At 58.1% G+C, this 24,575-nt stretch overlaps 4 protein-coding genes across 18 annotated transcripts in view; 2 read left to right on the top strand and 2 right to left on the bottom strand.

Annotated features, from left to right (window-relative positions):
- Positions 1 to 6,050, top strand: part of sugct (succinyl-CoA:glutarate-CoA transferase) — an 18,896-nt gene extending 12,846 nt beyond the window's left edge. For 2 of the 9 annotated variants that reach the window (XR_009792662.1, XM_061804797.1), the window contains 2 exons: positions 497 to 669; positions 751 to 1,074. Coding sequence is in view for 3 of the 9 variants with exons in the window: in XM_061804797.1 (XP_061660781.1) it covers positions 497 to 660 (164 nt within the window). In the remaining 6 variants the exon portion in view is untranslated. Of the gene's footprint in view, positions 1 to 405; positions 670 to 750; positions 1,084 to 2,706; positions 2,751 to 4,742; positions 4,819 to 5,851 lie in introns of those variants that run through there. The other 7 variants (XR_009792659.1, XR_009792660.1, XR_009792663.1 and 4 more) reach the window with 7 other exon arrangements.
- On the bottom strand, positions 5,878 to 9,568 carry inhbaa (inhibin subunit beta Aa). The gene is made up of 2 exons (XM_061804800.1): positions 9,127 to 9,568; positions 5,878 to 6,716 (listed from the first exon to the last, which is right to left on the bottom strand). Exons 1-2 carry the CDS (start codon positions 9,566 to 9,568, stop codon positions 5,878 to 5,880), a joined length of 1,281 nt encoding a protein of 426 aa, XP_061660784.1.
- Positions 9,504 to 19,281, top strand: nub1 (negative regulator of ubiquitin-like proteins 1). 4 transcript variants are annotated; one of them, XM_061804791.1, is made up of 14 exons: positions 9,504 to 9,576; positions 11,370 to 11,501; positions 15,330 to 15,503; positions 15,659 to 15,714; positions 15,776 to 15,840; positions 16,142 to 16,270; positions 16,342 to 16,430; positions 16,993 to 17,099; positions 17,160 to 17,346; positions 17,444 to 17,805; positions 17,887 to 18,033; positions 18,117 to 18,182; positions 18,333 to 18,501; positions 18,574 to 19,281. In XM_061804791.1, the coding sequence occupies exons 1-14, from the start codon at positions 9,519 to 9,521 to the stop codon at positions 18,708 to 18,710; spliced, it is 1,878 nt and encodes a 625-aa protein (XP_061660775.1). In that variant the 5' UTR covers positions 9,504 to 9,518; the 3' UTR covers positions 18,711 to 19,281. The 4 variants fall into 4 exon arrangements, with proteins under 4 accessions (XP_061660775.1, XP_061660776.1, XP_061660777.1 ...); XM_061804792.1 differs by lacking the exon at positions 9,504 to 9,576 and adding an exon at positions 11,157 to 11,279; XM_061804793.1 differs by lacking the exons at positions 9,504 to 9,576; positions 11,370 to 11,501 and adding an exon at positions 14,781 to 14,939 and having other exon boundaries at positions 17,444 to 17,551; positions 17,653 to 17,805.
- LOC133492508 (polyhomeotic-like protein 3) lies at positions 19,123 to 24,575 on the bottom strand. Of its 4 annotated transcripts, none has more exons than XM_061804786.1 (12): positions 24,340 to 24,575; positions 22,946 to 23,411; positions 22,542 to 22,700; positions 21,829 to 21,906; positions 21,591 to 21,771; positions 20,880 to 21,491; positions 20,605 to 20,816; positions 20,377 to 20,521; positions 20,171 to 20,282; positions 19,953 to 20,073; positions 19,581 to 19,821; positions 19,123 to 19,493 (listed from the first exon to the last, which is right to left on the bottom strand). In XM_061804786.1, the coding sequence occupies exons 1-12, from the start codon at positions 24,558 to 24,560 to the stop codon at positions 19,339 to 19,341; spliced, it is 2,703 nt and encodes a 900-aa protein (XP_061660770.1). In that variant the 5' UTR covers positions 24,561 to 24,575; the 3' UTR covers positions 19,123 to 19,338. The 4 variants fall into 4 exon arrangements, with proteins under 4 accessions (XP_061660770.1, XP_061660771.1, XP_061660772.1 ...); XM_061804787.1 differs by having other exon boundaries at positions 20,377 to 20,488; XM_061804788.1 differs by lacking the exon at positions 21,829 to 21,906.

Raw genomic sequence — 24,575 nt, 5'->3', positions numbered from 1 at the left:
GACTTCCTTTTGGCTTCTTCCTCCTTCCTGCGGTTTTGGCTCAAACGCAAACCAAACAAAAGAAAAAAGAATGCGGAGAATAAACAGAATGATTCCGTTCAATACACACAAACGGAGCGCGAGTTGAGCTCATTAGTGTGGCCCTTTTCTTTTCTTTTTGGGGGGGGTGACCATCATCCGTACTTTTTATTTCCGCTTTCATTTTTGCGTCGGTAGCGGAAGCACAAAAGATCAGAGAGACGCGTCGACGACGACGACGACGAGCGAGGAGGAGGCGTCATCCGTGACGTGCTCTTAAACGCTTACGCCCAATTAATTCTGCGGCCTTTGACCCGGACGCGCCCCCTCGTCGGCGGTCTTTGGAATTTCAAACCAAAAACGCGCCCCATTTTGTCTTTTTTGCAGCTCGGCTTTGAGTTTCATCCCTCACGTCACGTGATTATCGTTCATCCATTTTCTGAGCCACTTATCCTCACGAGGGTCACGCTGTCGTCAGGTCCGGCGGTTCGCTACAGCAGCTTCTCTCGCGGCGAGCCGACGCCCCCTCCAGTGATCGGCCAGCACACGGCGGAGGTGCTGCGCGACGCTTTGGCCTACGGCGACGACGTCATCGGGGAGCTGTTGGAGGCGGGAGCGGTGGCCCAGAACCCGGCGTGCTGAAAAACAAAGGTACGTTGTCAAAATTGTCTTCTGCGCTTTTTTGGTCAAATTTGAAATTGTGATTAAGCTTGACCGCATGTCCCAAAAAAGGGTCTGGGTCCAAGTCAAGGTTTGGAAACGGGTGAGGTCTCTACCGGACCGTCATTGGGAGCCGATTGCGCTGCGGAGATCGAGATGGCGGCGGCAAATGGCTAGTTTTGTCAAAATCAACATAGTGTATTGAGCCCAAGGTGGCGCCAAAGTAAATCCATCCTTTTTTTTTTTTTTTTTTGTCCCAAAATGAAAGAGCAGATTTGCTTAATCACAGATTTCAATTTTTATTTGATTTGTTTGTATTTAGGGCTCAACTGTCATTGAGTCCGGATGTATTTTCTTGAAATAAAGGAATTGCCGCATCCTTTTACTTCTCGCTGTCTTTCTTCAGCGCGTGACCACTTCTGGATTCATTTTGTCAAAAGGTCAAAAGGTTAGTCCGTCCTCTAGCAACGGACGGCCTAACGCTGACTTGCGGTTCTGTTCTGACGGCAGCGGCGCACGCGGCTGACGCGTGACCCCCGGCGGGCCGCCGGGGAAATTCGGACGTACGTAAGTCACCGATTGGGCGTGCAGGAACCGGACGCCCGTCGCAGACGTGCTGACATCGATGCTACCTTTTATTTTGAAAGCTTACGGCTGCAGCTGGAAAGCCTCTCACAAAAAGTCGGATGGGGGATCCAAAAAAAAAAAAAAAAAAAAAACCCCAAAACAAAACTGATCCGAAGCCTTTTGACACCACCGCAGCGTTTGGCCTGTCACGAGCGCCGGTGCCGATGCTCGAGTTCCCGCCACTCAGCTTCCGTTTGCCGCTTTTGCGGTCAGCGGCTAGCAAGCGAGTCGTGCGCGCTTTTGTTTACTTTCCGGAGGTGGATATCGCAAAGCTCCCGAAGCCCGAGCGAAGAGATTAGCGTCAGGCTGCGGGGCATTTTTTTTTTTCTTGCGCGGATTGTCTTACCAATTGACCTCGCGCTGTCCGACGTGTTCCACGTTGGTGCCGAAGCTCCGCTTTTCCGCTTTGAACGTCAACGTCGCTTTTCTTTCTTTCTTTCTTTCTTTTTCCCCCCTGTTTGTGGCCCTCGCGGGAAAACCTTCGACGGGCCCGATCCGATTGATAGATGGCGTTTCCGCAACACGCCTTTCATGTGGAAAACAATAAGAAGGCAGCAGAAGTCCTGGCAAACGCGGCAGGGCCGGGACTCCCTCATATGACGTCCGGCGGGAGTCGGAGTGGAAAACACTTCCTGGCGAGGAGGGAGGAGGGTGGCGGCGTGCAGCTGGAGCAGCTGGATTTCACATCAAAACACGCACCTGCCGGCTCCGGTCCGGACAGGATGTGTACTCGGGTTACCACGGCGACCCGTTCTTCTGGATCCGGCGAGCGCGAGCCGATCGCCGCCGGCCCCCGCGGACGTTTGAAACTCGCCAAATGTTGGCGGCGGTGGCGGTTAACCGTATGAAGCCTTCTCGGTCGCGTCGTCAACGTTAGCAAGTTTTGTTTTGTCGTAAAGCGCAAACAAGACAGATGGGCCAACAATCACGCTAAAATGGACCCAACGTCCAAGCGATTTGCTTTGAGAGATCCGAACGCCTCTGAATTCCCAGCTGCGGTTTACTCTGGTCCGCTTCTTCGGATGACTTTGCCGTTCAGCTTAATGCGGAACGAATTGTTGCCGTCGCTATTAGAACCCAAATGGTGGAGCAACGCATGCAGACAGATAATGTAACGATGCTCCCGGGCTCGAATTCTTTCCCCTCTACCAAAATGGACGAACCTGGCCACGTCTTCATTCTTCTTTGTTTGTGTCTGCGTGACCTTTGTGTGACACTGCCTCCCAGTGGCCAAGGTTGGCAAAGCAGAAGGCGCAGCACATGAATTGCCGTACAAACAGTTAGTTGTTTTTGTTTTTTTTTTTTTTTTTTTGGGGGGGGGGTCTCATGTCATGGAAGAAATTAATTGTTGAATAGTAACTAATACTTCATCCTCATTTACTTCTTTGTTTGTGTTTTCAGGAAGGCTTTCTGGACCGGTTCCAGCGGTGTTCCCGCTTGAAAGGTGAGTCACGTTTCCTTTTTTGGGAGCCCTAATGAGGGTGGGTAGGACGCCGCCCTTCATCGAGCCACAGCCCCCCCCCCCGCCCCCGGCCTCTTTTCCCTTTGCCAGTTCCGGATGTCACGTGACCTTTAGCTTAGCTCTAAAATTAGCTTGGCGGGCCTCCTCCTCTGCCGTCTCTCGCTCCACTTCGACCCCCGCCCCGTGCCCACCCACCTCACCCCTGACCCCTTGAAAATTGCAACAAAGGAGACGACAAAAACAATCGCGGGCAAAGTCTCGGTTGCCTCATCAAACCTCGCCGGACTCTCACGTCAACATAACGCAGCGTCGGCGCCAGAGTCGCAAACCTCGAAACGTGGAAAACATCCGTCCGTCCGTTTGTCCCTTCCTGCGGCGCTCGCGCTCATCGGGGTCGCAGCTGACTTTGGGTGAGACGAGGGGCGCGTCCTTCCCGCTCGAGTGCGGGAGGAGGGCGGCGCACCCAGAGAAAAGCCGCCGGAGCGCAGGCAAAACGTGGAAGGAAGGACGTTACGTCCCAAGCCAATCAAAAAGTGTTTACGGCGTCTGCGAGCGGCCGTCATAATACAGCTGTGCGCGCTCAGCGTGGCCGCGTGAATCATCAACTGTGTTTACGCCGCCCGCCTGATGTTCTGGAATCGAGTGAGGAATTCCCCAAATGGATCATTGGGACGGGGACGTGACTCTTCACTTTCTTTTCGGGGCTTTTGCACCACTTGAAAGAGACCCACGTCAGCTGTCGGCGGGAGCTTAGCTTAGCGTCCTCCGTTGCGGCCCGTCGGCGTAGGGACTGGAAGGGGGGGGGGGCGGGGGCCACGTGCCGGAGTGGCCTCGTCGCCACGGCCCCCGGTCATAGCGTCCCGCCAACGACGTTAGATGACGTACGGCAGAGTCCAATCTTGTTTGATGGGCAGTTGAGTGGACACGCCCACAACCTTTGAGAGCTTGAATTGTGGCCATCTCGAAGCCTTTCACTCGTACAAGTCGGCACCGACACCAATATTTCGTAGTTGTTTGGAGCTTTCCTTGGTTCTGTGGCCAATTTGCCACCCTTTTGCTTTTCCTGCCAGTATTCAGCTTTGGCTCAAAGTCGTGTGTCCAAATCGCAAAGTCCCGGTGACGTCGTCGGTCGTCAATCCAAAGAATTGAGCCCGACAATCGCAAGAACTTTTGGCACGTCGCCGGTCAGACGGAGTCGTCGTCGTCGACGCGAAAGTTGTCGTGTACTCCGCGTCGTCCGCTTTCGCTTTTCCGACGTCTTTCCCAGAGCCGAAAGTCAGGCCCGGGGGGTCAGCCAGAGTGACTCAGCGTTCCCGCCCGGAAGGATCGCTCGGGAGGGGGAAGCGCCGGTCTTCCTCCCAACTTCTCCCGAGCTCGAGGGGAAGCCCCTCGTCGGCCAGGGGGAGGAGACTTCCGCCCCCGCGGACGTCGACTTGCCGTCGTGTGATGGTTGATCTTCTTCCGGTTGACCTCCGGTGCCGCTCGAGAGAGTCCGAACGGGAAGAAGTCGAGAACGGAACGGAGGGCTCCGGCCTCGTCAAGCGGCTTTTCTGCGGGTACCTCGGCTTCCTTCCGCGTTCCGAAAACGTCCGCCTCGGACTTAGCTGACCCCAGGGTGACCCCCGTGAGGACAAGCGCCGCGGAAAATGGACGGAGGAGAACGCGCCGGAGCACCGAAGCTGTTGAACGCGCGGGCTGTGATTCACGCCGTGAGTCACCGCGTCCCGTCGCCGCGCCGTCAGCGTGAGACGGGTCGCCGCCCTGGTCCGCTTCGCTAGACGCCGGCGCACGAGCGCGTCTAGACGGACCATCTGACCCGCACGCGCGCATCGACAGATGGACGCGGCGCTTTCCGTCGGCAAAAAGTTGAAGCGGAGAAAGTTTTGGGAGGCGAGACGAGCCAAACGGGGTCACGAGAGGTCATGTTTGTGTACGTGTGTCATGACGCGCTTGTGTCATTTCCTCCTCCATTCGGCGCTAATCCGACCCGGAGGAAAGTGAGCAGAACAGGAAATTAAAAAAGACGCGCACGACACGACGGCGGCTCTTTCCTCTGACGGGTACCCGTCCACTTGTGGGTTCTCTGACGTCTCGGCCGTCGGACGTAATCATACGCAGACGTTTTGGGTTTGTCATTTGAAACTTTAATGTGAAGCAGAAATGTCCAATAAATTAGATCAGAAAATGTCACGAGCACATTTGTACATCAAAGTCCTATTTACAGAATAAAAAATAGGCTTTTTATCCTTCGTCGTCGTCGTCGTCGTCGTCCCTGTTCAGTGTCAACAACACCGACTTTTATCCCTTCTCGCTTCGGTCCGAGAGTGGCGCGAACAAAACGTTTTGGGCTGAAAATGTTCTTCCTCCAAAGCATTGCGGGAAACGCGCAAGGAAGGAGGAGACGCTCCGGCCGTCCTTTCGGGGACGCTCTTTGGTGTCTGAAAGGATGCAAAAGCGGAACCAAAAAGTCGAGCTGGTGAACGAACGAGGGATCAAACCCGTGACCTGGCGTCTCGCTATAGTGCAAAAACATTTGTCAGACAACAACAACAACAACACGTAACATTATTATTATTATTATTAACAAGAATATTATTCAAATACTTAGTGACGGTAAACATGGGAACATGGTAACCATGGTAACATAGCAGTGTTTGGTTCCAGCAGCCAAGCCAACTTGTTTCATTCAAGTAATCTGAAGACACCCACGCGAGAGGGCGTCCATCTTTCTTGGCGGTGCGTTCACGAGAGTCGGCAAAGAAAAACCAGAGGAAGTGCGCGATACGGCCACGTCTGTGGCGGGCCACTTTGAGTCTAGCGGTGACGGTAACATCTATGCTAATTGCCGTTAGCCCTTCCGTAGCGTTGTCCAGTGGCGTGAAAACAGGCACTAAGCGAGGTTTTGAAAAGTTTTCCAACGTTCCCGAAAAAGACTTTTTTTTTTTTTTTTTTCTTCTTTTCTTCTTCCCCGTCGTCGTATCGTCGGACGAGTTGCATAGTTTGCGCTGTGTCGGCCCCGCCGCCGCCGCTTTTCGCTCGCTTTTTCGAACCCAAATATATTAATATTTCTTTTTTCGTCTGAAGGTGGCCGACACGCCCGAGCGGCCCGTCTAGGAGCACCCGCACTCGTCCACGATCATGTTGTGGATGTCCTTCTTGATGATCTTGTGCTCCTCGTTGTAGTAGAGCATGGACATGGCGCGCAGCCGCGTGGGCACGCAGCAGGAGCGCAGGTTCTGGAAGGGACCGTAGCCCCGCATGCGGTAGTGGCTGATGACGGTGGAGTGGAAGGACAGCGCCGAGCCGGTGATGCTGGCCACGTGCGACGGGCACTCGCCCTCGCAGTAGTTGGCGTGGTAGCCGCCGGGCGCGATGATCCAGTCGTTCCAGCCGATGTCCTTGAAGTTGACGTAGAACTGGCGCTTGCAGCACACGCGCACTTTGCCGTCGCACTCCAGGCCTCGCTTCCGCCGGCGCCGAGAGTCGTCCGGCCGCACCGCCGCCATCAGGAAGGGCCGGTGAGACTGCTCGCGTTGGGACTGCTCCCGCTGGCCGCCGCGTCGCTGCGACGCTTCGCCGCCGGACACCAGAACGGGCGTGGCGCCGAAGCCGGCGCAGAGCGGGCAGGACACCCTGACGCCCAGCGCGGCGGCCTCCCCGTCCGCGCGCTCCAGGAGCGCCTGGACGGCGGCCGACACCGGGAAGGTGTGCCAGCCGCTGCGGCGGGTGTCCACCGTCTTCTCCGCCAGCAAGACGTCGTCCCGCGGCGAAGACGAGGCTGCGCCTGCGCCGTGCTGGAACAGGCGGATGGCCACCTTGGCCCGGCTGCGGTTGTTCTTGGCCAAACGCAGGAAGAGCCACACGTCGGCCTGCTCCACCGCAGGCGCCTCGCCGCCGCCGCCGCCGTCGTCCTTGGACAGCACGAAGGTCACCGTGTCCCGCGCCTCGCCTGAAAGACAGTCGGCTGCAGGTAACTATAGCGACCCAACGCGCTTTGAATGAAATTTGACCCGGAGCGAACTTTTGAATGCACGTCCAACCCGTCGCTTTTGTTTGGCGTCACGCTGCCGCGGCTTCCCGCCTCTCCGTTGCCACTTCCGGTTTGAAGTCTTCGGTCATCATAGCAAAATGGCGGGAAGGACTCTTTTTAGTACCGATTGGAATTCCACCGGGACTTTTGTCGGAAGCCAAAAAGTTGGAGAAGGCCTTCGTTCTGAAGCCTGTCGTGAAATCTGCTGTCGGTTTTCATTACACTACGGCAAAAAAAAAACTACAGTCGGACGTGCAGTCAAATGTCAGCAAAGGGCCAAACCGGAACCGGAACCTGAAGAGCTCGCAGCGGAAAAAGCGAAAATGTCGTTGAAAATCAAGCTCGACGTTGCTCTTTGCGCTCTTTCTCGGGTTTAAGTTGGTTTTAGTGAATTGATTTTAGAAAACGCGAACAAGAACCCGGTCGGCCTTCTTTGGGTCACGGCCGCCGGATTGAAATCAAGAAGCCGCACGTGTGGAGGGGAGGAATTTGCGCACCGCCGGACCGGAAAAAAATCCATATCTAAATCTGCCGGCTTGAAGAAATCGATCGATCGATCGATCGATCGAGCGGTCCTCCGGCCAGCTCAGACTGTGATTGGCTGTCGACGGATGGGTTAGAAACCCTCCGTCCAAAAAATGGATGGATTTGAGATCACGTGTGGGGGGGGGGGGGGGGGGACAATTTGAATTGTTTTCAAATTCAGAGTTCGCTCTGATGTTGAGCGATCACGCGCAAACGTCAACGCGACAACTTTGTCCTGCTTTCTTTTTCTTCATCCACGAAAAAGAAAAAGAAAGAAAGAAAGAAAGAAAGCAACCACATGAAAAGCCGGCCAGCGTTTTCCCTGGTTGACGACTGTCAGGCTCAAAGGACTCGCACGCCCTCTCGGCCTTTATTGGCACCACATGTCGCTCGAACGTGCAAAGGAAAATGGGCGGGAAACAGCTGGCGAGCAAAAGCCGCCGCCGGCCGAGCTTCTGACGGGAGGGGAGGAATGTCCCGAATGTCCCGAATCGCTCAAATGTGTTCGCTCTTGTCGGAGGAGGAGGAGGAGGACAAGAAACACAAAAACAACAACAAAAAAGAAGAAGAAGAAGCAAGAACATCCATCTCGCTGCGGCTCGGGCGGATCAAAGCCCGGATGCGGACGGGAAGCCACGCCCACCGCGGCCAATCGCGTCGGCCCTTTGCCGCCCGTCACGCCGACGCCACGCGACTTGTTCGCTCGGGTCGAGAGGTCAGAGGTCACCGGTCAAACGAGCGTCCGCGGCGGCTTCAAACATGGCGGCAAAACGCCACTCCGGTCTGAACGGAAGGCTTGTTCCTCAACTCACTCCGACGTAGTTCGTCAGCGCCAAAAAAAATGAGTTTGATTATCATGTGGACGTAAAGAAAAGAAGACGAAAAAACGCAAAAGGATGAAAAAGTTGCAAGTTTGCGGGTCAACAAAGGCTCGGCCGACATGAAAGTGCGCTGAGGAATGTCGCTAATGATGTCTTCAATTAAGTCCAATTAGCCCTCTGTGGGCCTTTTTGTGTGCCTGCTCTACTGAACGGACGCCGCCATCGTCGCCATCGCCAAGAATTCCGCCGTCTCCTCTTTCCTCTCGCGACTCGGTCGTCCCAATTAATTAGCGAGTCCCCGAACGCATCACTTGTCGGCGACAAAGGCGCGAGTGGCCGGGCGCGCCGTATTCTCACGGTGTCGCGTCGGAGCACGCAACAACAACGTTTTGGATGGGAAGCTATTTTCGGATCACCGGCTCCGCCTACTGCGCTCGCCCGGCCGAGGGCGGCGCCCTCCGGTGGCCGCCGGCAGCGCACGGTTGTTCCTTTTACGCAACGTGCAAGTGAGAAAAATGAAAAAAACAACCAAAAAGTTGCGTTTCCAAGTAGAGTTGAGTCGCAATAATTATACTTTGTACTTTCATACTTGGCAGACTTTAGCTGAGACGGAAGGAAAAAAAAAAAAAAAAAAAAAGTGGCCAGTTGGGGGCGATATTTTGGACTTGTGAGGATGAACGGCTCAGAAAATGGATGTCCTTATCTTTGTCTTATGTTGGAATATTAATGTGGGGGGAGCGACTTGATCCGTGCAAATCTTCCACGTTACGACTCCTGTTAAAATACAGTCATGTAGTGGTCCTAAGTGTGAACGAAAAACAGGACAGATGGATCAAAAGTTTGGAGATGCTTTTGCTATTCAACAGTAAGAGGAAGCGTTTCAGAACTTTGACAGTGATTTTTTTTTTTTTTTTTTCCTCCCTTTTGACACGAACTTGAAATTGAACGTGAAAAGAGTCCAACTGGCACGCGAACGTACTCACCGGGTTCGGCGAAGGCGATGATCTCGGTAGCGTCTCGCTCGTCGTCTCGGGCGCCTCCTCCCCCTCCTCCGGCGCCGCCCCCCCCGCGCCTCCCTCCCCCCTCGGCCTCCTCCCCCCCGATGTGCACGCTGCCGTCGTCCGCCACCCGGCCCACGTGCAGCTTCCGCAGGGCGTTGAGGAGGGCGGCGCGGGGGACGGGCCGGGTGATGTTGGGGCGCGCGTGGAGGTGCAGCATGTTGAGGATGTGGCGCTTGACCGCCTCCACCACTTCCCGCTGCGCCTCCTCCTCCTCCTCCCCTTCGGGCTCCTCGGCCAGGGCGCAGGAGGGGCAGCGCCCGGCGGCGGGGGGCTCGGCGGCCAGGGAGCGCGGGGGGTCCGGAGACGACTGACAGATGTGCAGCAGGAGCAGGACGGCGCCGCTCAGCGCGGTCAAGGCGGACATGTCGAAAGGTGCCAACTTCGGAGAGCGCAAAGTTGTCGAGGATGAATGAAAGCGTTTCCTGTGGGCTCGCCGCGATCCTTATCCCGCTTCCTCTCGGCTGAGTGATCCTTGAATGATCCTCGGCGCACTAGTTGAATGCTTGCGGCTCGGTGGGCGGAACCTCGCTCGCTCTCCTCCTTCGTTCTCCTCGCTCTCCTCGGCGCTTGAGCAGATTCCCTCGCTCGCTCTCTCTCTCTCTCTCTCTCTCTCTCCCTCTCTCCCTTTGTGACTCACATGCGCCCAACTTTTGCCGCGTCACCCCCCCCCCCCCTCCCCCGCCACGCCCGGCGTTCCTACCCTTTGAACTTCCCCGTGACTCGGTCTGAGCCGTCCGTCTGGGGCGACTCGGTCCGGGCGAGACGTCATCCTTCCCGTCTGCGTCAGTGACCACCCCCCCTCCCCCCCCCCTTTTTTCACCAAATTTCCACCTCTGCTGATGCGGCTTCTTTTTCGTCTTTTGGGTTAGGGTTAGGGCCAGACCGCAAACCCCCAACGTGGGCATTTCGAACGCAGCGCGGAAAGAACTCTGGCGACTCCTCGGGTGATTCTCGAGCTGCGGCGTCCGCTCTCAGGTGCTCGTGCTCACGTAGCTCAGGACCGATCGGAGGTTCAAATGTAGTTCGTAAGACCCATCAGCGGTTCGAGGGGAATTCTAAAGTCCAGGTCCTAGAAAGACTGATGAGAGTCTTTCTTAAGACTGAGCAGGTCTTTTGGGGTCGTTGTTAAGAAGACTTTCATAACGACTGGACGGGATGGCGGCTTTGATTGTCAGTCCTGAATGTTGTGGAAGATCCCAACTTGTCCCAAAACCAGAAACGTCAGTGCAGGTTCTCGAGGTTTTAAGGCAATCCTAAAGACTTTTCAGATGTTTTAAGAGCTGCCGAGGGTCCAATGACCAAGGGTGGTTCGAACAAACATTTTGTTGGTTTCTGATGATCTATCAGAGGTTTGGGGGCTATTTGTGGCACACTGTCACAGGGGCTGTTTGTCAAGGGTCATCGGGTCGCTTCAAAGAAATAAAAGCCCTTGCAGAGGTTCTAGCGGGATTGAGCCCGACACGCGGACACGTCGCCCCGGAGACCCGAGTCGAGACTTCGCTTCTCCGCAGGGAAACGAGTCCGTCGATGGGCTTCCCAGCGTAATGTGGATTTCGGACGTCTCGCGACGGGTTGGGACCGCGTCCGGGGAACCTCTCTGCGGTTCCGTGGAGTTCCGGGGCGTGTCTGAGGAAAAGAAGGGCTCCGACATCTGCTCTGACGTCATCAGTCTGTGACTCGCCGCTCGCCCGCATGCTTCTCGACGCGAATCATCGACAGCGTCAAACGTTTTGGCCTTTGGAGGGGGGGCCGCAAACTTCCGCAACAAAACGGCGTGCGTGTTGGGGGGGGGGGGGGGGGTTCCGAGCTCAGCCAACGTGCGCGGCAAAGCGCCACATGTCGCATGTCCAAACAGGAACAGGAAATGACGGGAGACGGCCTGAGGGGAGGGGGCGGGGCTTGCGGACTGTGTTCGCACATTCGATGGCCGTTCCTGATTGAGCCCCTTCGTGTGTGCGCTGACTCAGCGTTTGCTGGAGTTTGTGTCGGGCTTTCTCGAGAGTGGAGCGTCTTCTTCCCTTCCCGTAGATCCGTCTTCAAATCTTACTAAACAAAACACGCTTTGCTTTGAATGGGTGTGTATATCTTGGTGTGTCTTTTGCGCGTGTTGTGTGTGTGCGCGCGCGCTCGACTCCAGTGACACTCGCTAGCTTGTATTTTGAAAGGCTCGTTGCTGTTGAGGATGAGGAGCGTGACGGAGGAAGGCCAGCAGACGCGCGATGACGCATCAGAGCTGGGACGTGTGACATCATCAACGGCGTTGAGGCGTGCCCGCGAAGGCCTCGTCTGCGGCGCACGTGAGTCACGCGCGTGCTTCTTCGTCGTCATCGTCTTCACTTTAAACAAAGTGCAGCCGCCTTTGACGAAGTTTTCGGTTTTTTTGCTTTGCGCTTTCCGTCCTGCCGGTCGTCTCGAGCGTAAAAATGGCAGCTCCCGGTTTGATTGGCGGCTTCCCTTTGGGTGGGAGCGTCGCCGTAAGCGGCCCGCACTTCCTGAAATGTCCGCCGAAAAGGGAGTCGGGGGGGGGGGGGGCGGAGGATTCCCGACTCCCGAATCCCGAGAAAGAGCCGAATCGCTTCACCAAAAACGCAGCTGATAGTTGCCGATGGCAATATTTTATTTTTTTGACATCTCAAAGTATAAAACGACAAAGACTTAAAAAGTGCTTTTCAACTCATCACAACTAAAAGAGCCACCGTGAGAGATGGCGACCCAGCACGCGGCTCCCATTGACGTCCGTTGACGTCGTCGTTCGGCGATGGCGACCCAGCACGCGGCTCCCATTGACGTCCGTTGACGTCGTCGTTCGGCGATGGCGACCCAGCACGCGGCTCCCATTGACGTCCGTTGACGTCGTCGTTCGGCGATGGCGACCCAGCACGCGGCTCCCATTGACGTCCGTTGACGTCGTCGTTCGGCGATGGCGACCCAGCACGCGGCTCCCATTGACGTCCGTTGACGTCGTCGTTCGGCGATGGCGACCCAGCACGCGGCTCCCATTGACGTCCGTTGACGTCGTCGTTCGGCGATGGCGACACATTTTCTTCGTACCGCGCAAACGTTCTCCGCTTGAGTTTCAGGTTCTACAACTTGTCTAACTTCTATCGTTTTTCTCCCCCATAATTCATGCGCCCAATCTTTCTCTTCTACTCAAAAGCTGTTCTGATTTCAAAGCGATGCGACGCCGCCATCTGCGGGTATGACTTTGTCATCGCAGCGGATTGAGACGATGCGCTTCCCTGACCGCTCGCTTGACGAATATTTCCGCCAGTGAAGGAGTCCGACGGTCATGCGCCGCAACTCGTGAATTTGTCTCCAATCTTCCATCAATATCCTGGAAATGAAAATGTTTTTTAGTGATGTAGCGAGCGTCGCGCCTCTTTGAGATGCATTGTGGGAAACACGGAGGGTGGCGCGGTGCACGGGGACGACCTCCACTCGCTACACCTTCCAAAAATGGTCGAGTGGACGCCGCGACATCGAAGCGTCCAGTCACGTGAGGACACGAAAACCGCGCGAGTGTCGATGAGGACGAGCCGGCTGGCGGGGGGGGCGAGCGAGCGGTCTCCGGTGGCCCCAGAAGTCAATCGGGCGGGCGGGCGGGCGATTGCGCCGAGGGGAAGAAAGTCGCAGAGGAGATTTCAATTTGATGTCGCGCCGACGTGAATTATTCATACGCGTCGACGTACTTTTGGTGTTGTTTAAGGTGAAGGCGCTTGAAAGGGAGCCGGCGCATCGATCTGATTGGCTGCTCGGCAGCTGGCATCAAAGGCGAAGAGTCGCTCGAGTCCGCGCGCTCACCTGAAACGCACTCGCCAAAACGCCCCACGGACCAATGCAGAAAAAAAGACGACCGCGCCACTCGAATTCAAAGCACGTTGGTTGGTTGGACGACGTTTCAAGACATCTTTGATGTCTTTTTCCCAGACAATAAAAGGACGTCTTTATTTCCCAGACGTGGAACAACGGCCACGTTTGAAGGCCCAATTGGACTCGTTTTGTCAAGGACACACAAAAGAACCAATCGCCAAAGAAGACAATCGGATCCTCCTTTTGGGAATTTGACGTGATTCAAATCACCATTGAAGCGAAGACATTTTTCTCGTTCTCTTTTCGCTCTCCTGACCTTTGACCCGTCCCGTACGTCGGCGCGCAGATGACGGCGAAGCTTCCCGCGGCGCGACACGCGGGCCACGTGGCTGCGGCGGCGGCGGCGGGTCGCTCGGGGAGAATCGCTGTCATCATTAGCGCGCCGGCTTCAAACGCTCTCACAAGTCGGCGGCGAAGGAGCCGCTTGTTCCCGGTGGACCCGAATGCAGCAGTGCGTGCGCGTGCTACATAATGCGCTTCGCTGATGAACTTCACCTGAACTCCGACGCGGCCCCGTATGGCCCGCGCGCGTTACCGTGGCTACGCCCAGCGAGCCGCCGTTAACAGACGTGCGTCTCGACCGGTCGCCCAAAAACCGGACCGCTAGCTCGTAGGCGACCGTCGGCTGAAGGTGACGGCGACGAAGAGGAAGAAGAGGGCGCGGACGCGAAAATGCCGCGGCGCCGGAAATCGACAGCGCGCGGAACTTCCCGGCCGGCCTCGGCGAGGAAAAGTCTGCGGCAGGAAGCTACAAAAAGCACCAGAAAAATAAAACGTGGGAGAGTCAGCAAGACGGGATGGGGCGGGGGTGTCCAAGCGACGGCCCGGGGCCGCCCGCCGCCCGTCACCTCTCTCTGAGCGGCCCCGCGTCGTTCCAAATGTCCGACGAGGCCCGGCTTTGATTTTTTTTGCAAGAAAGATGGTCGTGGACACAACGAGGAGAAAGACCAAATCAAATCTGGAGCTGGTAGAAATGACAAAAACGGAGATCTGAGTCCAAGTCCACGCCTGGAGGACCCGGACCCGGCCCGCATTCTACGATTCTCCGTTGGGGAAGCTTTTCAAAAATGATTCACGGTTGATTGGTATTCGCACCTTCTGACGACCAAAACAAAATGTCATCTTCCACGCCAAATGAGGAGCCCTTTGACATATTGACATCCGAGTCTTAGAACTGATCAACCCAAAACTCCGAGGACGAAATTCGACTTGCTCGTCGCGCCTTCCACGAATTGGGAAAACGACGACTGTGCCAGCGGTTTTCCTCGCGCGAGCGCTGCCACCTGCCGGCCGAGTTTAGGACCAACAAGCCGGCCGTCATCCACCTCACCGGGAAGTGACGTCACGGATTTAAAAAAAACCTCCCATTGGCTAACCACGACTCGTTTAGTAAAGAATTGCTTCCGCTTTAAGGTGGTTTCGAGTGACAAAAATGACCCCCAAAACAAAAAAAACAAAAAAATCATCTGCGATGACGTCAACCACGTGTTTCCGGAAACGAGCAGGAAAGATCGTCTCTTCGACAGAGGCGTCACTCTTCGCGGCACGTCCGCCCAGCTTTGTGTCGCCGGGAGTTGTCGAAAGGCCAACCGGCCCCCGAGTGGGACCTCTTCGCGACCTGCCACATCTTCAGAGGCGTCGCTCGAGCGAGGAAAACGAAAGCGAAGCCGAAAAGGGACCAAGTTGAAAAGCGACAAAACAAACAAAAAGGTCGCCGGGCGGTTTGCTTGCGACGTCACAGGCCGACGATGGCGGAGCGAAACGTGGAAGCCAAACTGAAGAAGCAACTGAAGCAGGACAAGATCCAGCTCTGGAAGGTTCCGTACAGCGACGACGCGCAGCAGCCCGGACGCGCGCACATGCAGGTGAACGCCAGATCGTCAGCGTCATCATTATTACCATTATTTTTATGATGTTCCGGTTACGTCTTTCCACCGGGCCAGAGGCTGTCTGCGCGTTGTGCGTCCACCAGAGGACGCTCAAGTCTCGATACGTAACGCAATTGCAAATATTAGCCGCGCATCCATTTTTGATGACGCTGCTGCCCAGCGTGAGGGCGGCGGCGGCGGCGGCGGCGACGACGCCCGCCGCGCCCTCGGCCGCCGAACAGCCGACCTCGGCTCCCTCCCTCCCGCTCGGAGTCGCTCGGGAAATCGCAAAGTTCCGAGCGATGTCGTGCGTAAATGTCTGGCGCGATCGCGACGTTCGATACGATTCCGTTTTTCTTTTCTCTCATTTCCTGGCTTGTGGTTCAGGAGCTAGCGGAGCGCTACGCCGCCCTGCTGCGCCTGCCCGGGTCAGAGGTCGCGGAGGCTCTGGAGGTCATCCGCGTGGGGGCGCTGAAGAGAGGCGAACGGAACCAGACCTTCAGGGAAAGCGGCGTGGCCACCGTGGAGCTGCTGCTGCCGCCACGGGACGGCGGCAAGAAGGTGACACCCCACCCCGGCGCTGTTTTTCGGGTCCTATTGAAGGCTTCGAACTCCCCTCACGGGTCCGCCAAGCGATTGAAGTCGTGCGCGACGGTTCAGTTGGAATGTGTTTAAAGTGCCTGAAGCGAACTTGGATGTGGATTTTTTTTCACCAGTCCAAAATGTCGATGGAGACCCGGCTGGACGTGTGCGCTCAGGAGCTGATGGACAGGTAAACGGACCCGACCGGACGGCGCGCGGCGGTCACGGGCTCAACGTGGCTTGTGCGGCAGGATCGCGGAGGAAGTCGGTCTCGCGTCCTTCAAAGTCATCCTGAATGGCAGGACCCTGAACGCCGGTGAGTTGAGAGGACGTTCGGCCCGACCTTTGACCTCCCCCAAGTACCTTTTCGCAGGAAGTCAATTTGGCGAATTGAGACGTTCCAAAGTTGTCATTTCATATCTCGCCTTCATATTCTCAAGCAAATTGAACCCCCTCCCCGGACCCGACCAACTTGGGCTCAATGGCGGACTCCCCCCTGAACGGGTCGCCCCCCCCCAGTCCCATATTGAAAGCGTCTCAAGCGTTTGCGTCTTCATGAAATTGCATCCAAATGTGGATTTTTCCCAACTGTTCTTCGATGTTTGGACCCGCTTCAGGTCAGCGCCTGGACCAGCAGGGGGTGGGCAACCACAGCAGGATGATGGTCCTGAAGGCCTTCGACGCCGCCTCGGCTCCCGCGGACGTCGGGCGCGCCCACAGAGGCTTCCGAATCCTGTCCGAGAGAGGTACCGACTCGGTCGCGGTCCGGGTCGCCCGCCTCCGGCCGACGTTGAGCGCCGCCGCTCGTGATCCGCAGACGGCAGCGACGACCTTCAGGACGCGCCCTTCCTGGAGGTCGCCGACCAGAAGGGGACCCCGCTGAAGATCCCCCAGCGGGAGAAGAAGGTAGGTCGGCCCGTGCCGGTTCCGGTTCCGACGAGCCAAATGAAATCGCGACGACTTGAACGCGTTTGCGGTCACAGCGGCAGCTTACGGTTAATTAAAAAAAAAAAACCAAAAGTCAGCCCAAATTGGAAATATTTTGGTTTTTTTTTTTTTTTTTTCAGGTGTCGTCATCGTTGGAAGTTCTGAATTTTTTTTGTTTTTGTTTTTAATTGAAGTTGGACACGCAGACGATTAATCAATTCTGAAATTCCTCAACAGCTATTTTGATCATCAGCCAATGTCCGTTTTTGCCGCTTCTGTCGTCCTGCGTGAAAGCAGACAAATCATATTTTGGCTTTTGAGCGACGAGGTCGCGGCTTCGGACGGAAGACCCCCCCCCCCCGTTGCGGCTTTTGACCTTGACATCTTTGCCGATTTTGGGGCGGGAAGTGACCCGCGTTTTCTGCGATGTCAATCTGAAATTGCGTTTTTGCTTTGAAGTTGTTTTTTGTTTCAAAGTCGCGAAGAGCAAAATCGGCGATCGGCCGAGGAGCTTTCACGACGGTCCGACGGACTTTTGCAGGCGCTGATCCTCGCCATGGGCCTGCACGAGAAGGGGCGGGCCCTCATGAAGAGGAAGCGGCACGACGACGCGCTCTGTCACCTCCTGCAGGCCGACGTCCACTTCAGGTGAGGGTCGGGGTCGGGGTCGGGGTCGGGGTGAGCGCGACCTTGACCGCTCTGGTGCAGCGAGTGCGGCTCGGCGCTGCTGGGCGTGGTGGACAACCACGGCGTGCTGCAGCTGGACATCGTGTGGTGCTACCAGGCCTCGGAGGCGCTGTCGTGCCTGGACGACGGGCGCCAGCGCCTGCGGCTGGCCGAGGACTGCTTCGTCAGGTGCTACGGCGAGCGGCGGCAGAGGCTGCTGGTCATCAAGGTGAGCGTCGGGAATCCCCCGCCGGTCCGGACGGCTCCGGTCACGCTTCACCTCGGGCCATTGGAAAAAAAAAAAAAAAAAAAAAAAAACCGGGCAGGGCAACACGGGGCAGGAGGACGTGCTGTTCCTGCGCCTGCGCCTGCTGCAGAGCCTGCTGGCCTTCGTGGACGGCGACGACCTTCAAGCCCGCCAGCGACTGGAACAGGTACGACGTCGTCGGTTTCAAAATGCCGCCGATCGACGACTCGCCTGTCGGGCTCCAGTTTGCGCGCCGCCGGTCGCCTTGGAGTTTCGCGTGTGCGTCAGGTGGAGTCGCTGTACGCGCGTTTGAGTCCCGACGCCGACAAAATGACGCAGCTGATGGTGCTGGGCTTCAGCGAGAGAGAAGCGCGACTGGGCCTGCGAGCGTCCCGCGGCGACGTGCAGGAGGCCGCCTCGCTCGTCGGCCGTCGCAGGCGGGTGAGCCGCTCCTTTTTTTTGTCTCGGTGACTCCACGCTCGGGACGCGTGACTCACCTGACGCGGTCGTCACGGTGATCAGGAGCGCGAGGAGCTGAGGCGACGCGAGCGCCAGAAGAGGAAAAAAAACAAGGAGAGTTTGGCCGTCCTGGCGGAGGCGGGCTACGGCGCCAGGGACGCCGCCGCCGCGCTGCGCCGGGCCAACGGAGACCTGGAAAGAGCCTTCCAAGTCAGGCCCCCCCCCCCCCCACCACCACCACCACCACCCGTCTCACGCGACGCTCACCTTCTCCTCTTGGCGCTCCTTTTCAGATCCTGCTGGACGCCAGCCAGGCGCCGCCCACGTGCGAGGCAAACCTGGACCAGAAGCTGCAGCAGGTTGGTCACCTCGTTGGATAAAGAACGGAGGACTTTTTGCGTCGTCTCGTCACTGCATTTAGCGGCAGCGTCCAATTGTCGTGGAAAAAAATCAGCAGCTCGTATCTCGGACAAAAAAAAAAAAAAAATCGGATGTGCGCTTGCGCGCAGTTGTTGTATTTGGGCTTCGAGCGGTCAGCGGCGGAGGCGGCGTTGGCGTCGACGGGCGGAGACCTCCAGTCGGCCACCGAGCTGTTGATTGACAATTGGGGGGCGGGGCCCTCAGAGGCCGCGCCCCCCTCGGAGGACGAGGAGCCCGGCACGTCTTCGGGCTCCGCGGGTGAGCGTCGCCGTCCGTCGGTGCCGCGGAACACGCGGCCGAACGGGCTGACGGGCGTTTGCGGCCTCGCAGACGACAGCGAGCTGGTGAACGAGGTCCTGGAGGACATCCCGGGCGACGAGGACGACTACTTGGATCCGACGCTGGAGGAGGAGCTGCAGCTCCTCAACGCCATCAAGACCCACCTGGCGCGCTCTCCGGACCAGTGAGCGGGTCGGACCGGCGCTCGCTCGGGAGGTTCTGCGTTCCAATCTGTCCGCGGAGGACCTCGGAAGTTGACCCGGCGCTCCGGAAGAGGCCAGACCTGCGACTGGACCGCGACTCGCCAATTTGAACTCTTTTCTAAACAAACCTTTGGGGTGTCGACTGCAGTTGTGGCAAATAAAGGCGGCTCTGGTTTTGGGTTCCTCCCAGATCACAAAACGGCGTCGAGTGCCAGACGCCGACTTGAAACTTTCAATACGGCTCGACCCGGCGGGGTTTGCGGTCGACCTCGCGTTCGAATCCCGGCCTCGGCGGGCTTTTCTCTTCGACCGACACTTGAGAACGCAGCAAAGGGTTCGGTGACTTTCTTTATTCTGCTTTTTTTTGGACTCCAGAGAATAGAAAACTTTGCACCTGTTCGGCGATCGTCTACAAAGTTTGACTTTTATTATTTGGATTTGTTTTTTTTGAATACACGCAGTGGTTATGTAAGCTACAGGATAGATTTGTCATGACATCACGTTCTAAAAAAACTAAATAGACAAATTTGATATATTAAATGTTGAAAATCCTTCAGCAGCTTCTACACACTGACACAAATTCTGGGTGGTCTCAGTCCAATATTTGGGTTCTTCAGGAGTTCTTGAGCGCGTTGATGTGGGCGCAGATTTTCAGGGCGGGGCCCAGTTTGATGTTCATGCTGCTCATCAGATGTTCTTCGGTCAGCAGCAGCAACGCTTGGCCGTCGATCTCCTGGAGGCGGAACGCCGACGAAACCTCGCCGCAGCCTGAAAGCCGAGCGCGCCGTTAAACCCGAGTCGGCTTCCGATTCCGATTCATGGCTGAAATGATGTGAGAAGCGTGCGCGCTCGTACCCGGCAGCGAGCGAATGAAGGCCGTGACGTCGTCCACGGTCCACTGCGACGGTTCGGCCTTGGAGGCGCTCGTAGGCGCGGTTCCCGTCGCGGACCCGCTCTCTGACACCGTCCCGGCCGCCGGCCCCTCCTCCTCTTCATCGTCCCGCTCTGCCTCCATGTCCTCCTCGTCCTCCTCCTCTTTTTTGTCTTCCTCCTCGCCATCCTTCTCTCGGCGTCCGGCGCTCCAGAGGTCTCGAGGCTGAGGACACCAGAACAAGTCCCGCTCAGAAGACGCGACTCTTCCGACGGCCCGAGGAAAACCCCGAGGCGCTACCTCCGACCCAGAACTTTTGCACCGCGAGGCGGACAACGACAAAACGCCGCCATTACCAGTCTGAGCAGGAGCGGCTTCCCGGGCACCGACTGCGCCCTGTTGAGGGCGGGCCGCGGCCTCTCCGGGCGGCCGCCGGCGCTCAGCGCTCGCAGACGCTTCGTCAGGCGCACGTTGAACCTGCCAGAGACGACGACGAGAACGGGTCAGGACAGGAGAGACCCGATTCGGATTTCTCTGGGTTGCATTTGGCCGCGCCGGCGGGCGTCCGTCTCACCCGCGAGCGCAGGAAGTCGAGCAGAAGCGCTTGGAGCGCATGAAGTTGTGGGCGTGGCCTCGCTTGCCGCAGAACTGGCAGCGGAGGACGGCGCGATCGCGTTGGGCGCCGCCTGGGGGGGGGGGGGCCCAGACGGGCGGCAAACTCGGCGGCGGAACAAAAATGCAAAAGTCGAGAGGAAGGCGACCGGGGCGGAATTCACTTACGCGTTGCGTGTTTCTGAGGGTCGTCGTGGGCGTCGTCCTCTCGCGAGTCCGGAGAACGTTCGGCGGCCGTCTTGCCGTCGTCGCCGTTCACTTCCCGCCGCGGCGGCGACGGCTGAGGGAGCAAAAGCAGCGACGAGCGGTTCACCTGAGAGACGACAAGTTGACACGCTCGAGAACGCTCGTACGGTTTTTTTTTGGGGGGGGGGGGGCGTGTGCACGTGCACGTACAGGAAACGGTTGCAGTCCTTCCTGTATGACGAAACCTTCGACCACGTGCGTCAGGACGTCCCCGCCTTCCGGCCACGCCTTCGCCTCCCACGGCGAGTTTTCCGTCGTTTCCGCCGGCGGCCGCGATTGGCTGAGATCGAGCGGCCGAGCGGGGGGAGCGGGAACCGCGGACGGAGAAGAGGGCGGAGACTGCGACGACAGGCTGGACAACGCTGAAACGACGACGGCGTGCGTTAGTGACGCCGGAACCGCACGGCCCTTCACCTTCGCGCTACCTGATTGGTTGTCGGACTGAGCCGACGCGTTCTCGTCGATGACGTCGCCGCGGTCCCGCGAGGCCGCCGTCTCCCCGGGAAGTTCCGGCGGCCCGACGGCGTGCGCGCAAAGTTCTGGAGGCGAACCCTGGACAGGGGGCGCTTCCGGAAGCGGAACCTCAGCGGCGACTCGCGACCGGCTCCGCGCGTCCTCGAGCGTCAACGACATTTGCACCCCGGCGGCGTCTTCGCCTACCTCTTGCGCCCGCGTGCCGAGTTCCCGACTCCCGGGCGCCGACCCGCCGCCGCGACTCGCGTCCGTCGGCGCTCGTTCTTCCTCCCGGCCGTCGTCCTCGTCTCGGCGTCTTTGGTCGTTCGGAGGGGCGGGGGCGTCGTCCGCGCGGCTCTCCTCCGCGGTCGCCGGATCCCGACGGGGAGGCGACGCCGCGCTCCGGGGAAGGGGAAGCGCTTCCTCTCCGCTCAGAGTCGGCGGCGGGAGAGCCGAAGACAGGGCGACAATCCGGAGGCGCTCGGAGGCGGGCGGCGGCGGGACGGCGAGCACGGGCGCCCGGGAGCCCGCGGCCGAATGAAGTTTCGGCCGCAGGGGGACTGCTCGGACCGGCGAGTAAAGCGCTTGGGAGGAAGAAAAGACGCAAACGGTGAGCACAAAGCCGTCCGACGCTCGTTCCGGCCCACGAGCGAAGCTCGGTACGCCGTCGCGGTCTTCCTTACTTGGGGGCGGCGGCGCCGCCGGCCGGCGGTTGCCAGTCTCCGACGGCGCGGCGGCGGGCCGGGGGCGCGGCCTCAGAGGAGGGAAGAGCGTCGTTTGCGGGCGACAGAGCAGAGGCGGGGCCTTCAGACGCAGAGGGGGCCCGGCGAGGGCGCCGGCCGGTCCCGGCGTCGCGCTCCGGAGCTGCAGAGAGAAACGACGTCAACCGCCGGCGGCGCTCGGCGCGTCGGCGCTCCTCACCTGAGCGGAGGCGGAGGCGGGGTCGACGGGAGAGGAAGAGGAGGAAGGGCCGGCCCGCACGGCCGACGTGAGGATCAGCTGCAAGCGCAACGAGACTTCAAACCGGACGGAAAGGTCACAAAAAGTCAGCCCAGGTCAAAGGTCAGTCTGCCAAAGGCCAGACTGGTGCACGAGCAAACTTTTTTAGGGGGGGTTGTTACAATTTCTCCCAAATATTTTGTTTTTGCTTCCTGAGCACTGCGACGGTCGGACGTGCCCACGGTGCGTAGTTGAGACTTTGCAAATAAAAATAATCGGAATGCTATTTGAGCCAAAACAGGAAAAGATCCAATTCCGGGAAACTCACATAACAAACGAGCGGAAAAAGTAAGACCCCGTTAAATTAATTGGCAGAAAAAAACCACACACACATTACAACATAAGACAAAAATTTGAGAAAAAAAAAAAAATGCCATAAAAGTCGTCGATTTCAACAAGTACTGATGGACAAGGTCTCGTAAAACCGTAGCATTAGGGACCCAAAAAAATATGATTTGACTGGTTCTACGTTTTCTTGTTTTTGGGACGGACGTCAGCGGCCGGCCCAAACGCGCCACGTTGGCAGTTCGCCACAAGGTGGCAGTGTGCCCCCCCCCCCCCCATGAAATGTGAAACCTCTGCGATGCCGCTTTCTCTGTCGCCATGGATACGGCGGCATCACCACGGACGCTCACCATCTGAGCTCTGAGCAGCACCTGCTCCTGTCCGGACCCTTTGAGACCTCCCCCCAGGAGCGAGGCCCGCCGGGGAGCGCCGCACCCGGCGACGCGGGCGACGGGGTCGGCTCGCGGGGGGCCGGCGGGGGAGCTCGCCGCCGGGCGGGGCTGCTGCGCCTGCGCACACGCGGGAGTGAAAGTCAAGTTCAAAATTGATCAGCCCCCCCCCCCCCCCCCCCCCCGCGTTTCCAAACGCATAACGTGCTCTCTTTAGCTCCAAATCAAGCATTGGAAAAAGGCTTACGTAAGGATTCGTAAGAATTTTATTGTCATATGCATGGCGCCAAAGCCCTACTTTGGTCCAAAAGAAACTCTGACTACTTTGGCCGCAAGATGGCGCCAAAGTGACGCTTTCATCATACCTGTCTCGCGGGCGGACTGGCGGGCGTGTGGAAGGGCGTGAGCGTGCTGGCGGTCGCCGCGGAGACGGTCCTGGCGCTCCCGTTGGTCAACGTCTCGGAGTTTTCCGCAGAAGAGGTCTTGGCGCCGCAGGGCAGGATGGGGCGCGCGTACGTCCGGAGGGCGGGGCTCGCCGTGGTGCTCAGTTTGGGGGGCGCGGGGACGGGGACGTGAGAGAAGGAAGTCCTCGCCGGCGCCATCTTGGGGACGGCCAGGGAGGGCGCCGGCGTGAGCGGGGGCGGCGGGGAGGAGGTGACGGGCGGCGCCGCCGCCGCCGGCGAATCCAGCAGCAGCGTGGGGTTGGGCGTCAGACGGGGCGGCGCGGGGGCGACGGCGGGCGCGCCCGCCGACGGATGGGAGGAGGCCGGTCCGTGTTCCGGTTGCCTGGCGCCGTCCGGCTCCAAGTCCATCGTGCCGGGCTTTAGCGGGCTAAACGTAAACAGAGAGCAAAGGGGATGTTGACATTTTGCCATTCGGCGCGGACGAAGTGGTGGAAAAACCACATCAATTTGATGGACAAAAATGTCTTTCATCAAAAGAATTTCATTCAGTTTAATCAATTCGTGTGGTGGTCCTGGTCACGGAACACTGGACCGGAGCGCCACGTGCGTTTTCTGGACTTGGGGAAGGCGTTCGATCGTGTCCCTTTTTTTTCTTTTGGTCCTCCTTGACTCCAGTTTTTAAGTTTCCGACTTGTGCTCGGTATCCACCGGACGCGTTTGGGGCTGTCCGTTCGGCGTCGTTACAGTACTTAAAAAAAAAACGCGGGCACACGCAAATTCGCCTCCTCGGCTCCTCGGGACGAGCCGAACCTGTGCGCCCTTTCAACCCTTTCAACGTGTCACGTGAGCCGAGGCCATCTTACGAAGTTTTGCTGCTCTTTCGATGCCAACGACGTGTAGTGACAGCCGGAGGAGGAACCTGCAATGATCTGCCTTTCCACTAGATGGCAGGCCGGGGATGGTTCGTGCACTTTTGGTGATATTTTGTCCAAATTGTGCCTCGGGAGCGCGAAGCGCCAGCAAATCTTTTTTCCTCTTTGACATTCGGCGACGTCGCCGCGGGCGCAGGTGCGACGGCCGCGCGCGATAGCCACATGCTAACGGCTTCTTGGGAATAATATCATCATCATAATTGGAATTAGAGCGCGTCTACTCGTGGTGTGGACCCACGCAGACACTCGGCCCAAACAAAATCAAATATCTAAGAAAATGGAGACGATAAGGGTGGGGGGGGGGGGGGGACTGAGCGAGGCCTCGGCTAGCAAATGAGTGTCAGGCGGCTAACAACAAGAACGATGCTAAGCGAGTGTTTGGCTCCGAGGGTTCGCGTTCGGTCGGTTCGGGCGGCTTCCTACCTTGCGCCGTCTGCGTCCCGCGGCGGCCCGCTCCGTCCGCTGGCGCCTCCGCCCCACGTAGCATAGTCCCCGCCGACCGCGGGCTGACGGGCGCGCGGAGCCGAGCGGAGCGCGGCACCAGTGGACTCCGCGGAGGCGACCAGCGTCGTCTGGAGCCGAGTCGCTGTCAGTGGCGACTTCCTCGTCACGGCTACACGCCCCGTAGACGTCCACTTCCACATAGAGCGCGCCCTTTC

This window comes from Syngnathoides biaculeatus, chromosome 19 (assembly GCF_019802595.1).
Source record: "Syngnathoides biaculeatus isolate LvHL_M chromosome 19, ASM1980259v1, whole genome shotgun sequence".
NCBI classification, from domain to species: Eukaryota; Metazoa; Chordata; class Actinopteri; order Syngnathiformes; family Syngnathidae; genus Syngnathoides; species Syngnathoides biaculeatus.
Note: the sequence above shows the minus strand (reverse complement) of the source record. Positions and strands in the feature narration are given on the sequence as shown.

Bases quoted from the DNA above. Each gene is read 5' to 3' on its own strand.
- nub1 (XM_061804791.1), top strand. From the start codon at position 9,519: ATGTGCAGCAGGAGCAGGACGGCGCCGCTCAGCGCGGTCAAGGCGGAC. The intron at 15,715-15,775 runs GTAAACGGACCC...CTTGTGCGGCAG, and splicing joins GCTCAGGAGCTGATGGACAG to GATCGCGGAGGAAGTCGGTC. The intron at 18,034-18,116 runs GTCAGGCCCCCC...GCTCCTTTTCAG, and splicing joins ACCTGGAAAGAGCCTTCCAA to ATCCTGCTGGACGCCAGCCA.
- LOC133492508 (XM_061804786.1), bottom strand. From the start codon at position 24,560: ATGTGGAAGTGGACGTCTACGGGGCGTGTAGCCGTGACGAGGAAGTCG. The intron at 21,907-22,541 runs GTGAGCGTCCGT...TTGCGCTTGCAG, and splicing joins TGCTGCTCAGAGCTCAGATG to CTGATCCTCACGTCGGCCGT. The intron at 19,822-19,952 runs GTAATGGCGGCG...TGGTGTCCTCAG, and splicing joins AGCCGCTCCTGCTCAGACTG to CCTCGAGACCTCTGGAGCGC.
- inhbaa (XM_061804800.1), bottom strand. From the start codon at position 9,568: ATGTCCGCCTTGACCGCGCTGAGCGGCGCCGTCCTGCTCCTGCTGCAC. The intron at 6,717-9,126 runs GTGAGTACGTTC...ACTGTCTTTCAG, and splicing joins CATCGCCTTCGCCGAACCCG to GCGAGGCGCGGGACACGGTG.